Genomic DNA, 14,947 nt, shown 5'->3' on the forward strand with positions numbered 1-14,947 from the left:
GAAGATGTGACGGAAAGAAAGAGACCATCACTGTGCTTTGGTTTTAAGTCAGATGATGAGTCGTCTAAATTCAGTTTTGGTGTTAAATGTGGAGGAGACAACATGGAGAGGAAAGGGAACTGACAGTGTCAGTCAGATAAGACCACATGTAAAACTATGACGTTATGGTGTTAGATGTGGAGGAGACAACATGGAGAGGAAAGGGAACTGACAGTGCCAGTCAGATAAGACCACATGTAAAACTATGACGTTATGGTGTTAGAATGAGCATGTGTTTTGATATTTGTTACGTCTTTCATCCACACTAAAAGGATCAGTAATAATCTATTGCATTGAGTCCTCCTGCATAGAGAGTGGAAGTCTGAGTGAGTCTGTCCACTGCCAGATGAGAGATGGAAAAGCTGGGTTTTAACATAGTTGATTTGAGCCCAGCCCAAAAGAGTTGCGACAGAATCTCCAGATTCAATAATGGAAAATACTGTCTATTGCACAAGCCAGTCTGGGCTGACTGGAGAGAGAGGGGGGAGAGAGAGAGAGAGAGAGAGAGAGAGGTAGGAGGGAGGGGAGAGAGAGAGAGGTAGGAGGGAGGGAGGGGAGAGAGAGAGATGGGTGGGAGAGAGAGGAGGGAGGGGAGAGAGGAGGGAGGGGAGAGAGGAGAGAGAGGAGGGAGGGGGGAGAGAGAGATAGGAGGGAGGGGAGAGAGAGAGAAAAATAGAGGAGAGAGACAGGGAGGGAGGGGAGAGAGAGAGAGAAATATAGAGGAGAGAGAGTTAGGAGGGAGAGGAGGGGAGAGAGAGGAGGGGAGAGAGAGAAAGAGGGAGGGGAGAGAGGGAGAGAGAGAGGTAGGAGGGAGGAGAGAGATATTTCCTGTGACTGTGCCTCAAAACCAGATGTTTACCTGGCCCACCATTCCACCCTAGACTTGAACAGCCTTTAAGATCAGGTCCACCTATACAAGGCAGCAGTGCCCACCTAAGCCAGGACCCTAAAGGACATTGACCTCAACTGCTGCCCCAACACCTCACACAGGATTATCAGATCAACAGACATCCCACCCAGACCTGTGTGACACCCTCCCCCCCCCCCCCCCCCGGACCTACACATAGAGGACCCACGCCAAGAGGACCTACAGACCACAGCACCACCAGCCACATCCACACAAAGTCTTCACTATTTCATCCTGGAAAATCCAGGGCCTAAAGTCATCTGCCTTTGGCCTAAAGAGCAGGAACCTGGAAATCAGAAATGCACAAAATGTCATCCTACAAGAAACCTGGTATAGAGGAGATGGACTCACTGGTTGCCCTCTAGGTTACAGACAGCTGGTAGTCCCATCCACCAAACTACCAGGTATGAAACCTGATATAGAGGAGATGGACTCACTGGTTGCCCTCTAGGTTCAGACAGCTGGTAGTCCCATCCACCAAACTACCAGGTATGAAACATGGTATAGAGGAGATGGACCCACTGGTTGCCCTCTAGGTTACAGACAGCTGGTAGTCCCATCCACCACATTACCAGGTATGAAACCTGGTATAGAGGAGATGGACCCACTGGTTGCCCTCTAGGTTACAGACAGCTGGTAGTCCCATCCACCAAACTACCAGGTATGAAACATGGTATAGAGGAGATGGACCCACTGGTTGCCCTCTAGGTTACAGACAGCTGGTAGTCCCATCCACCAAACTACCAGGTATGAAACATGGTATAGAGGAGATGGACTCACTGGTTGCCCTCTAGGTTACGGACAGCTGGTAGTCCCATCCACCAAACTACCAGGTATGAAACAGGGAAGGGACTTGGGAGGTATGCTAATTTGGTATATGAATCAAAACAGGAAGGTTTTACATTTGGCTAGAAATTCTAAAGGAAATGATGTCAACAGAGAAACATATCCTCCTATGTGCTAACTACAGTGCCCTCCACTACTATTGGCACCTTGGTAAATATGAGCAAAACGGGCTGTGAAAGAAATACCTTTATTTAGCATGTTCTTGGTCTTTCATTCAAAATATTCACAAAAATCTAACCTTTAATAAAAGTAAAATAATTTAAAGAAAAAAATGATCAGAAAACAAAATATTTTTCTCAAATATATATGTGCCACAATTATTTGCACCCCTTCATTCAACACTTTGTGAAACCTCCCTGTGCCAAGAGAACAGCTCTATAATGCGTAATGAGGTTGGAGAACACATGGCAAGGGATCTGAGACCATTCCTCCACACAGAATCTCTCCAGATCCTTCATGATCAGAGGCCCACGCTTGTGGACTCTCCTCTTCAGCTCATCACACAGGGTTGACCATGGCAAAACCTTCGTTCTGTGGTCAGTGAACCATTTTTTGTCCTGCTGGAAGATCCAACCACGGCCCAGTTGAAGCTTCCTAGCAGAGTTAGTCAGGTTTTGATTTAATATCTGCTGGTACTTGATGGAACCATGATACCATGTATCCTAACAAGTGGGCCAGGGCCTTTGGAAGAAAAACAGGCCCACAACATCAAAGATCCACCACCGTACTTCACAGTGGGGACGAGGTACTTTTCTGCATGGATATCTTTCTGTCTACACCAAACCCACCTCTGGTGTTTGTCTCCAAAAAGCTCTATTTTGGTCTCATCTGACCATAGAACCCGGTCCCATAGAAAGGTCCATTAACATTTGGCAAACTGTAGGTGCTTGAGTTTGATGACAGCAAAGGCTTTTTTAATGGAAACTCTCCCAAACAACTTGTGGTTATGTAGGCTCTGTTCACAAACACACCCCACAGAGCCCCAGGACAGCAACACAATTAGACCCAACCAAATCATGAGAAAACAAAAAGATAATTACTTGATACATTGGAAAGAATGAACAAAAACTGAGCCACCACATCAGCAATTATTTATTTTCCCTTTTGCACTTCAACTATTTGCACATAATATGACATTTGAAATGTATTTATTATTTTGTAACTTTTGTGAGTGTAATGTTTACTGTACATTTTTATTGTTTATTTCACTTTTGTTTATTATCTTTTTCATTTGCTTTTTCAATGTAAACATATGTTTCCCATGCTAATAAAAGAGAGAGAGAGAGAGAGAGAGAGAGAGAGAGAGAGAGAGAGAGAGAGAGAGAGAGAGAGAGAGAGAGAGAGAGAGAGAAATAAATAAATAAATACTGTTTTCAGAGACTGTTAAAACCTCTCTGGGATATGCACTTGGCCAATAGCCAGGGAAAATGTAGAGCGCCAAATTCAAAAAAATTATATAAAATCTAACTTTCATTAAATCACACATGTAAGATACCAGATTAAAGCTACACTCGTTGTGAATCCAGCCACCATGTCAGATTTCAAAAAGGCTTTTCGGCGAAAGCATAAGATGCCATTATCTGATGATAGCACAATGTCAACAAAGAGAGAGTAGCATATTTCAAGCCTGCCGGCGCTACTCAAAACGCAGATATAAAATATAAAACATGCATTACCTTTGACGAGATTATTTTGTTGGCACTCCAATATGTCCCATAAACATCACAAATGGTCCTTTTGTTCGATTAATTCCGTCCATATATGTCCAAATTGTCCATTTATTTGGAGCGTTTGATCCAGAAAAAAACAGCTCCATTTTTGAACAACGTCACTACAAAATATCTAAACAAATTACCTCTAAACTTTGCCAAAACATTTCAAACTACTTTTGTAATACAACTTAAGGTATTTGTAAACGTTAATAATCGATCAAATTGAAGACGGGTCTATCTGTTTTCAATACAGGAGAGCAACAAACTGCTACTTTTTTTAGTCTTGCGCAACTCTCAAACAGTACACATGACGTTACACTGCTTCCTGATGGCCTTCTTCTTCATTGCACAAATGAATAACCTCAACCTATTTCCTAAGACTGGTGACATCCAGTGGAAGCAGTAGGAACTGAGAACAGGGTGATTAGAAATCTGGCTTCCCAATGAAATCTCATTGAACAGACAGTGACATAAAAAATAAATAATAAAATAAAATAAATCTGAATGGTTAGTCCTCAGGGTTTTGCCTGCTACATAAGTTCTGTTATACTTACAGACATGATTCAAACAGGTTTAGAAACTTCAGAGTGTTTTCTATCCAAATCTACTAATAATATGCATATCTTATATTCTGGGGAGGAGTAGAAGGAAGTTGAAATTGGGCACGCTATTTATCCAAAAGTGAAAATGCTGCCCCCTATCCTAGAGAAGTTTTTTTTTTTTTTTTTTTTTTTTTGAATCCCATTTTCTCCCCCCTTTTTGTGGTATCCAATCGCTAGTAATTACTATCTTGTCTCATCGCTACAACTCCCGTACGGGCTCGGGAGAGACGAAGGTCGAAAGCCATGCGTCCTCCGAAGCACAACCCAACCAAGCCGCACTGCTTCTTAACACAGCGCGCCTCCAACCCGGAAGCCAGCCGCACCAATGTGTCGGAGGAAACACCGTGTACCTGGCCCCCTTGGTTAGCGCGCACCGCGCCCGGGCCCCCACAGGAGTCGCTGGAGCGCGATGAGACAAGGATATCCCTACCGGCCAAACCCTCCCTAACCCGGACGACGCTAGCCCAATTATGCGTCGCCCCACGGACCTCCCGGTCGCGGCCGGCTGCGACAGAGCCTGGGCGCGAACCCAGAGACTCTGGTGGCGCAGTTAGCACTGCGATGCAGTGCCCTAGACCACTGCGCCACCCGGGAGGCCCTCTAGAGAAGTTTTTAACTTAACATTCTTCCTAAACGTTTTCAACACAATAGTCTGAAATATCCTTTCAATTCTTGATAGTGTATCCACATGAAGTCTTTGCAGAGCCTCTACCTCCACCCTCCTCCCTCCTCCGTGTGTGAGCCTCTACCTCCACCCTCCTCCGTGTGTGAGCCTCTACCTCCACCCTCCTCCCTCCTCCGTGTGTGAGCCTCTACCTCCACCCTCCTCCGTGTGTGTGCCCGCTTGGAGTTTGCCAAAAGGCATCTGAAGTCTCTCAGACCATGAGAAACAGGATTCTCTGGTCTGATGAAAGAGTCATCTGGAGGAATCCTATCCCCGTCCCTACGGTGAAGCACGGTGGTGGCAGCATCTCTACGGTGAAGCATGGTGGTGGCGGAGTCATGCTGAGGGGATGTTTTTCAGCGGCAGGGACCGGGAAACTAGTCAGGATCGAGGGGAAGAGGAACGGAGCAAAGTACAGAGAGATCCTTGATGAAAACCTGCTCCAGAGCACTCAGGACCTCAGACTGGGGCGAAGGTTCACCTTCCAACAGGACAACGACCCTAAGCACACAGCCAAAACAACGCAGGAGTGGCTTCAGGACAAGTCTCTGAATTTCATTGAGTGGCCCAGCTGTAGTCCGTACTTGAACCCGATCGAACATCTCTGGAGAGACCTGAAAATAGCTGTGCAGCAACGCTCCCCATCCAACCTGACAGAGCTTGAGAGGATCTGCAGAGCAGAATTGGAGAAACTCCCCAAATACAGGTGTGCCATGCTTGTAGCATCATACCCAAGCAGACTTGAGGTTATTGCTGCCAAGGGTGCTCCAACAAAGTACTGAGTAAAGGATGTGAATACTTATGTAAATGCCATATTTTGTTTATTTTTATTCATTTGCAAACATTTCTAAAAACCTGTTTTTGCTTTGTCATTATGGGGTATTGTGTGTAGAAAACAATGTCACCCATTTTAGAATAAGGCTGTAACGTAACAAAATGTGGAAAATGTCAAAGGGTCTGACTACTTTCCAAATGCACTGTTTGGCTTTTGGATTGTCCATAGCTATAGACTAGGTCTGAGCATTGCCTTTAAAATGCATGTTGTCGACAGATTAAATGTATGACTATAATACTTTTTGTGAGATGACACAGCCAAGCTAGGGAAAAAACTACATTGCATGCTGACTCAAACTGACCAGAAGTGAAATGGAACTAAAAAGGAATGTGTATGACGGATGTCAGAGATTTGTTTGTGTCCTTTCTAGATGATTAAAAGTTCATAAGTGTTTTTCAATAAAAGTGAAAATGAAGAGACTCTTAGCCTCTGGACATGTGCTACATTCCAAGTGTGTTTATTATCCAGTAAACTGTAACTGAACTTCAGAAGCACTTCCCCATAATCATGCATCCTAGTTGATGATCCATTGACTAGAGCCTAACGTGATAACACTGGACTAGGGCCTAACGTGATAACACTGGACTAGGGCCTAACGTGATAACACTGGACTAGGGCCTAACGTGATAACACTGGACTAGGGCCTAACGTGATAACACTGGACCAGGGCCTAACGTGATAACACTGGACTAGGGCCTAACGTGATAACACTGGACTAGGGCCTAACGTGATAACACTGGACCAGGGCCTAATGTGATAACACTGGACCTGGGCCTAACGTGATAATACTGGACTAGAGCCTAACGTGATAACATTGCTTTAAAATGCACATTGTCAACAGCTGTCTGTGGATTGAATCCTTGCCTCAGCCTATACAGTAACATACATTAAACTCATGAATATGCAAATCTGTTCTTTGAAGAAAAATAAATAAATCATGTCCTTATGTTTCTTAAGACCTGCCTAAACACAATAAATGAGTTCTATATTTATTTAGGTTGAAGTATTTCCTTATGTGATAACACAACAGTAGATGTGTAGGCTGGAGGTGTGTTTAATAGGTTCTCATAGGAAGGTCGATATACCTGGTGGTGCTACTGTCAAATGGGGTAAAGGAAAAACCAATGAAGGCAAACTGAATAAATACTTACTACAAAAATATTTTCTGTGCTTGAATATATACTATAATGTATGAATATATAATATAATGTATGAATATATAATATAATGTATGAATATAATGCTTCTTCTGAGTTGAAACAGCCAAATGTGTGCCGGGAAAAAACAACATTGCTAAAACTATGGAACTATAAAAAATACAAAGTCATTCGGATTATATAATTGTGTACTTGGTTTTTGTGTTGTTCTTTTTGCCTTGGACTTCAAGTCTTCCTTACTCAAACTCACCAGAAGTGGAATGGAACTAAAGTGGAATTTGCGCAATGGATGTCAGAGATTTGTTTGTGTTCTTGCTAGATGATTCCACGTGCATCAGTATTTTGCAATGAATGTGAACATTGATAGGGTACTCTGGGTATTACATTCCAAGTTTGTCTCTTTTCCAGTAAACTTACTGTAGTACTTCCCGATAATAATGAATCCTCCAAAGTGACGTGCTGTTTACCAATGTCTTTATAAGTTGCTGCACAAACCCATGTCTCTAGCATTCTGTTGCAAAGCAGGACAGAAGCATCACATCCATTCTCAGCACATCAACTTAAGAGGTATGGTACCCACTTGTTTAGTTTTTGTCTTAATTATATTGCTGCTATTTAAAGGCACAATATGTAGCTGTACGGATGTTCAACGGCCATTTCAATCATTACAACCATCGATTATTGAAGAATATAGCTTATCAATGTGTTATCAGCTGATTCTAACTGTGTTACCCTGTCATCAATCTATGTTCCTATTACCTCACTGTTATCAGCTGATTCTAACTGTGTTACCGTCATCAATCTATGTTCCTATTACCTCACTGTTATGAGCTGATTCTAACTGTGTTACCCTGTCATCAATCTATGTTCCTATTACCTCACTGTTATGAGCTGATTCTAACTGTGTTACCCTGTCATCAATCTATGTTCCTATTACCTCACTGTTATGAGCTGATTCTAACTGTGTTACCCTGTCATCAATATATGTTCCTATTACCTCACTGTTATGAGCTGATTCTAACTGTGTTACCCTGTCATCAATCTATGTTCCTATTACCTCACTGTTATGAGCTGATTCTAACTGTGTTACCCTGTCATACATCTATGTTCCTATTACCTCACTGTTATGAGCTGATTCTAACTGTGTTACCCTGTCATACATCTATGTTCCTATTACCTCACTGTTATGAGCTGATTCTAACTGTGTTACCCTGTCATACATCTATGTTCCTATTACCTCACTGTTATGAGCTGATTCTAACTGTGTTACCCTGTCATACATCTATGTTCCTATTACCTCACTGTTATGAGCTGATTCTAACTGTGTTACCCTGTCATCAATCTATGTTCCTATTACCTCACTGTTATGAGCTGATTCTAACTGTGTTACCCTGTCATACATCTATGTTCCTATTACCTCACTGTTATGAGCTGATTCTAACTGTGTTACCCTGTCATCAATATATGTTCCTATTACCTCACTGTTATGAGCTGATTCTGACTGTGTTACCCTGTCATCAATCTATGTTCCTATTAATTCACTGTTATGAGCTGATTCTAACTGTGTTACCCTGTCATACATCTATGTTCCTATTACCTCACTGTTATGAGCTGATTCTAACTGTGTTACCCTGTCATACATCTATGTTCCTATTACCTCACTGTTATGAGCTGATTCTAACTGTGTTACCCTGTCATCAATCTATGTTCCTATTACCTCACTGTTATGAGCTGATTCTAACTGTGTTACCCTGTCATCAATCTATGTTCCTATTACCTCACTGTTATGAGCTGATTCTAACTGTGTTACCATGTCATCAATCTATGTTCCTATTACCTCACTGTTATGAGCTGATTCTAACTGTGTTACCCTGTCATCAATCTATGTTCCTATTACCTCACTGTTATGAGCGGATTCTAACTGTGTTACCCTGTCATCAATCTATGTTCCTATTACCTCACTGTTATGAGCTGATTCTAACTGTGTTACCCTGTCATACATCTATGTTCCTATTACCTCACTGTTATGAGCTGATTCTAACTGTGTTACCCTGTCATACATCTATGTTCCTATTACCTCACTGTTATGAGCTGATTCTAACTGTGTTACCCTGTCATCAATCTATGTTCCTATTACCTCACTGTTATGAGCTGATTCTAACTGTGTTACCCTGTCATCAATCTATGTTCCTATTACCTCACTGTTATGAGCTGATTCTAACTATGTTACCCTGTCATCAATATATGTTCCTATTACCTCACTGTTATGAGCTGATTCTAACTGTGTTACCCTGTCATACATCTATGTTCCTATTACCTCACTGTTATGAGCTGATTCTAACTGTGTTACCCTGTCATACATCTGTGTTCCTATTACCTCACTGTTATGAGCTGATTCTAACTGTGTTACCATGTCATCAATCTATGTTCCTATTACCTCACTGTTATGAGCTGATTCTAACTGTGTTACCCTGTCATACATCTATGTTCCTATTACCTCACTGTTATGAGCTGATTCTAACTGTGTTACCCTGTCATACATCTATGTTCCTATTACCTCACTGTTATGAGCTGATTCTAACTGTGTTACCCTGTCATACATCTATGTTCCTATTACCTCACTGTTATGAGCTGATTCTAACTGTGTTACCCTGTCATCAATCTATGTTCCTATTACCTCACTGTTATGAGCTGATTCTAACTGTGTTACCCTGTCATCAATCTATGTTCCTATTACCTCACTGTTATGAGCTGATTCTAACTGTGTTACCCTGTCATCAATATATGTTCCTATTACCTCACTGTTATGAGCTGATTCTAACTGTGTTACCCTGTCATACATCTATGTTCCTATTACCTCACTGTTATGAGCTGATTCTAACTGTGTTACCCTGTCATACATCTATGTTCCTATTACCTCACTGTTATGAGCTGATTCTAACTGTGTTACCCTGTCATCAATCTATGTTCCTATTACCTCACTGTTATGAGCTGATTCTAACTGTGTTACCCTGTCATCAATCTATGTTCCTATTTCCTCACTGTTATGAGCTGATTCTAACTGTGTTACCCTGTCATCAATCTATGTTCCTATTACCTCACTGTTATGAGCTGATTCTAACTGTGTTACCATGTCATCAATCTATGTTCCTATTACCTCACTGTTATGAGCTGATTCTAACTGTGTTACCCTGTCATCAATCTATGTTCCTATTACCTCACTGTTATGAGCGGATTCTAACTGTGTTACCCTGTCATACATCTATGTTCCTATTACCTCACTGTTATGAGCGGATTCTAACTGTGTTACCCTGTCATACATCTATGTTCCTATTACCTCACTGTTATGAGCTGATTCTAACTGTGTTACCCTGTCATCAATCTATGTTCCTATTACCTCACTGTTATGAGCTGATTCTAACTGTGTTACCCTGTCATACATCTATGTTCCTATTACCTCACTGTTATGAGCTGATTCTAACTGTGTTACCCTGTCATCAATCTATGTTCCTATTACCTCACTGTTATGAGCTGATTCTAACTGTGTTACCCTGTCATCAATCTATGTTCCTATTACCTCACTGTTATGAGCTGATTCTAACTGTGTTACCCTGTCATACATCTATGTTCCTATTACCTCACTGTTATGAGCTGATTCTAACTGTGTTACCCTGTCATCAATCTATGTTCCTATTACCTCACTGTTATGAGCTGATTCTAACTGTGTTACCCTGTCATACATCTATGTTCCTATTACCTCACTGTTATGAGCTGATTCTGACTGTGTTACCCTGTCATACATCTATGTTCCTATTACCTCACTGTTATGAGCTGATTCTAACTGTGTTACCCTGTCATCAATCTATGTTCCTATTACCTCACTGTTATGAGCGGATTCTAACTGTGTTACCCTGTCATACATCTATGTTCCTATTACCTCACTGTTATGAGCGGATTCTAACTGTGTTACCCTGTCATACCTCTATGTTCCTATTACCTCACTGTTATGAGCTGATTCTAACTGTGTTACCCTGTCATCAATCTATGTTCCTATTACCTCACTGTTATGAGCTGATTCTAACTGTGTTACCCTGTCATACATCTATGTTCCTATTACCTCACTGTTATGAGCGGATTCTAACTGTGTTACCCTGTCATCAATCTATGTTCCTATTACCTCACTGTTATGAGCTGATTCTAACTGTGTTACCCTGTCATCAATCTATGTTCCTATTACCTCACTGTTATGAGCGGATTCTAACTGTGTTACCCTGTCATACCTCTATGTTCCTATTACCTCACTGTTATGAGCTGATTCTAACTGTGTTACCCTGTCATCAATCTATGTTCCTATTACCTCACTGTTATGAGCGGATTCTAACTGTGTTACCCTGTCATACATCTATGTTCCTATTACCTCCCTGTTTCTGTTGCTGTTCCATTTGAGTCGTTGTAAACACACCAATAGCTTCTGTTTAAAGCAGCATGTTGATCTCCTGTCAGTCCTTGCATCAATAGTTCCATCTATCTCATTTGAGAGAGGTTACATTTCCGTTCCATCCCTCAGCTGGCAACAAAGTGGCAGAGTCAAGCTGTTGAAATGACACATTCACATATTCTGTATGCTACTTTTCAACAGCTTGTATTCTTGTCGATCCCATTGACAGTAAATGATCCTATCATGTACTTTATAAGCAGATGTTTCCTGTGCTTCTATTTGTATGACACCAGTGATTTACTGTCCCTTTGGTCTCTGTCTTCTCCCTGCTGTTTTAGGTTATGGCGATGAGCAGACCTCTGACTTTGGGGCTCTGTGTTCTCTCCCTGCTGGTTCTGCCAGGCCAGACGGAGAAGTGTGAATGCCAGGGTCCTACAGGGTATCCTGGCCCTCGTGGGCCTGCTGGCCCTCCTGGCCCTTCTGGGACTGATGGCCTTCCTGGGATTGGTGGCCCTCCTGGGCTTTCTGGGACTGATGGCCGTCCTGGGCCTTCTGGAGGTAAATGAGTTGTAAGCTTAGTACAACTGCCTTACCCTATCATAACCCAAAATAGAAGACTGTTGATTTTGGAGTAAACTGTCACTTTAAGCATGCACATTCATTTGCGTACCTGATGATGGAGTGATGATGAGGGGACAGAAAACTCTGAAGTCCCTCAGTTAGATAAACCCTCCTACTCCTACAAAAAAAGGCTTTGTCTGTACCAGTTGCCAAACAAAGCTGGGGCTGGGGTATAATGTGAAAGCCCAATCCGGTATATTTCCTGCTGTTAGCCTTTGATTAAAAAAAACAACATAAAAAAACAACAACATAAGACTGTTGATTTTGTAATAAAGTGTCACTTTAAGCCAGATCAGACTGCAGGGCACTTTACAGGCTAATTGAAGCAGTCGTTGGTGTGTACGGTATGGTGATGAGCCCTATCCCTGTTGTCTCTCCATAGGCATGCCTGGACTTCCTGGTCCACCTGGAAAGAGAGGTAGATTCTGACATATTAACTGTTCTCACTTCATTATTTACATCATAAACATGTAAGGGGGTCACAACACCCTTGAAAACATTATGGACCACAGCCGTGGTGCTGCTTTCCCACTGTGTGTGGATTTGGAAGACAAAGAACTGTGAATGACCTCAATTAGATCACCACACCAATTCACAGAAAGAGGCTTTGTCTGTACCAGTTGCCAAAATATTTTGTCAGTATATCATTTGTCTGTACCAGAGCTGTGAATCCTATTAAAAGGGGCTGGGGTATAGTGAGTTATTAGCAGAGCTGTGAATCCTATTAAAAGGTGCTGGGGTATAGTAGGTTATTATCAGAGCTGTGCATCCTATTAAAAGGGGCTGTGGTATAGTGAGTTATTAGCAGAGCTGTGAATCCTATTAAAAGGGGCTGGGGTATAGTGAGTTATTAGCAGAGCTGTGAATCCTATTAAAAGGTGCTGGGGTATAGTGAGTTATTAGCAGAGCTGTGAATCCTATTAAAATGTGCTGGGGTATAGTGAGTTATTAGCAGAGCTGTGAATCCTATTAAAAGGTGCTGGGGTAGGGTAGGTTATTATCAGAGCTGTGAATCCTATTAAAAGGGGCTGTGGTATAGTGAGTTATTAGCAGAGCTGTGAATCCTATTAAAAGGGGCTGGGGTATAGTGAGTTATTAGCAGAGCTGTGAATCCTATTAAAAGGGGCTGTGGTATAGTGAGTTATTAGCAGAGCTGTGAATCCTATTAAAAGGGGCTGGGGTATAGTGAGTTATTAGCAGAGCTGTGAATCCTATTAAAAGGGGCTGGGGTATAGTGAGTTATTATCAGAGCTGTGAATCCTATTAAAAGGGGCTGTGGTATAGTGAGTTATTAGCAGAGCTGTGAATCCTATTAAAAGGTGCTGGGGTATAGTGAGTTATTATCAGAGCTGTGAATCCTATTAAAAGGGGCTGGGGTATAGTGAGTTATTTTCAGAGCTGTGAATCCTGTTGTTATTCTTAGATAATGAAAAAAAATCCTTTACATGGTCAGATAACTCAAGTATAGATTGATCACTTTTTTTTCTAATTTGTATGTAGGTGTGTTTCCTCATGCTGAACATATTTGCCTCAATTGTCCATAAAGTCTGTCAGGATAGATTTTCCTCCATCTAGGACATTTGGGAAATCCTTTAAAACACATATTGTCATGAACCATAAGTACATCCACGTCTCTACTATCTCTCCATAGGTCTCCCTGGACTTCCTGGATCTTATGAACTTCCTGCTATAGATGGACGTAATGTCCCTGGACCTCCTGGTCCGCCTGGACCCCCGGGCCCTGCAGGAGCTACTGGTATTCAGCTGATTGATCTCTTCCTGGTTCTGTATTTATTATTTGGTTCTCTCTAGTCACACCTTCTGTTTTCACAGACTTAGACCTGGAACCCCTGCAAGACAGCTTGATCAAACTGGAGCTGGGTAAGGAAGTGAATTTCAGATCAGAATGTTATGTACTTGTATGCAACATTACAGATTCTGTATCTTAATTTGATCACTTCCTGCACAGCAGGAAATGCAAACTTGTAGTGTATTCAAGGTTTAAAAAGGGTTTTAAAGTTTTCATTTCCACTTAAAAATGTCACTTGATTTACCCGAACAAAACATGTAACAATCCCTACAAATAATAATTATAATCCAAATAGCAATTCATGGTTCGTGTTGCTGCAGGATTATTTTCCTGCTGTGTGAAACTGGCTCAAATGAAGTTACTTTATCTGTAGATTATGTTGTACCTTACTAAGTATCCGTTCAACATAAATTATGCAGTATTCGTAATTTGGGAAAATTAGGTGTGAATTTAGTCATGTGCTGGCATTTGTGAAATATAAAAAGGCAACTTTTGTTTCCACTTTTAGTGTTACACTAATTAATTAATACCTGGTTTCTCTTCAGCCGTAAACTATGACTTCACCAGAAGAGTTGACAAGAAGTACTTTGTGTCACACAAGAGAGCGGGTTCTTTTGACGATGCTGTTCGGTTCTGTACCAAGAGGGGCTTGGTGTTGGCTTTGCCGAAGAACGAGGAGGAAAACACTGCTCTCACTCAGGTCTTTGAAGGGGCTCTGAAGAACGCATGGCTCAATGTTGACAACAGTAAAGAGGGGAAGTTTCAGGTGGATTTGAAAGGCCATCCCCTCACCTTTTCCAAATGGGCAGATGGGGAACCAAAAGTGCCCAATGGGGATAGAAGCTGTACCATGTTGACAGAGTCAGGTGCATGGCGGGTGACATATGAGTGCTCCTTCAATGCCTATATCGTGTGTGAGATATAGGGACACCTCTATGAAATGCTGTTTCTGAGTTTGACCTTGAAATCTCTAGGTTTTTTCCTGTGTGTATTTCCAGTTGTTCTGCACCTTTCATTCTTTCTTTATTCACATGAGGGGTAGAATAGAAAAGGGAAACTTGTGGAATAAAGCAACAAACACATTTACTTTGGCGCTTGTCTGTCTCCTTCATGCTCCTTCTCTCTGAACAGATTGGCTACTGATCATGCACATAGCTACTTTATACCTATAGTTTGATGACAGAGGAATAGCAACTGCACTGCTCAAAAAAATAAAGGGAACACTTAAACAACACAATGTACCTCCAAGTCAATCACACTTCTGTGAAATCAAACTGTCCACTTAGGAAGCAACACTGATTGACAATAAATTTCAC

The 14,947-nt window shown here is 41.7% G+C and overlaps 1 protein-coding gene across 1 annotated transcript; it reads left to right on the top strand.

Moving 5' to 3' along the window:
- The first annotated feature begins 7,222 nt into the window (after positions 1 to 7,222).
- Positions 7,223 to 14,717, top strand: LOC129842240 (pulmonary surfactant-associated protein D-like). Its single transcript, XM_055910707.1, has 6 exons — positions 7,223 to 7,329; positions 11,539 to 11,758; positions 12,204 to 12,239; positions 13,473 to 13,577; positions 13,655 to 13,702; positions 14,177 to 14,717. Exons 2-6 carry the CDS (start codon positions 11,542 to 11,544, stop codon positions 14,554 to 14,556), a joined length of 786 nt encoding a protein of 261 aa, XP_055766682.1. The 5' UTR covers positions 7,223 to 7,329; positions 11,539 to 11,541; the 3' UTR covers positions 14,557 to 14,717.
- The last annotated feature ends 230 nt before the right edge of the window (positions 14,718 to 14,947 follow it).

The sequence above is a fragment of the Salvelinus fontinalis genome, unplaced genomic scaffold (assembly GCF_029448725.1).
Source record: "Salvelinus fontinalis isolate EN_2023a unplaced genomic scaffold, ASM2944872v1 scaffold_0024, whole genome shotgun sequence".
NCBI classification, from domain to species: Eukaryota; Metazoa; Chordata; class Actinopteri; order Salmoniformes; family Salmonidae; genus Salvelinus; species Salvelinus fontinalis.

Excerpts from the sequence above, each read along its gene's own strand:
- LOC129842240 (XM_055910707.1), top strand. The coding sequence starts at position 11,542 with ATGGCGATGAGCAGACCTCTGACTTTGGGGCTCTGTGTTCTCTCCCTG. Across the intron at positions 11,759-12,203 it reads CCGTCCTGGGCCTTCTGGAG|GCATGCCTGGACTTCCTGGT; the intron begins GTAAATGAGTTG and ends GTCTCTCCATAG. Across the intron at positions 13,703-14,176 it reads CTTGATCAAACTGGAGCTGG|CCGTAAACTATGACTTCACC; the intron begins GTAAGGAAGTGA and ends GTTTCTCTTCAG.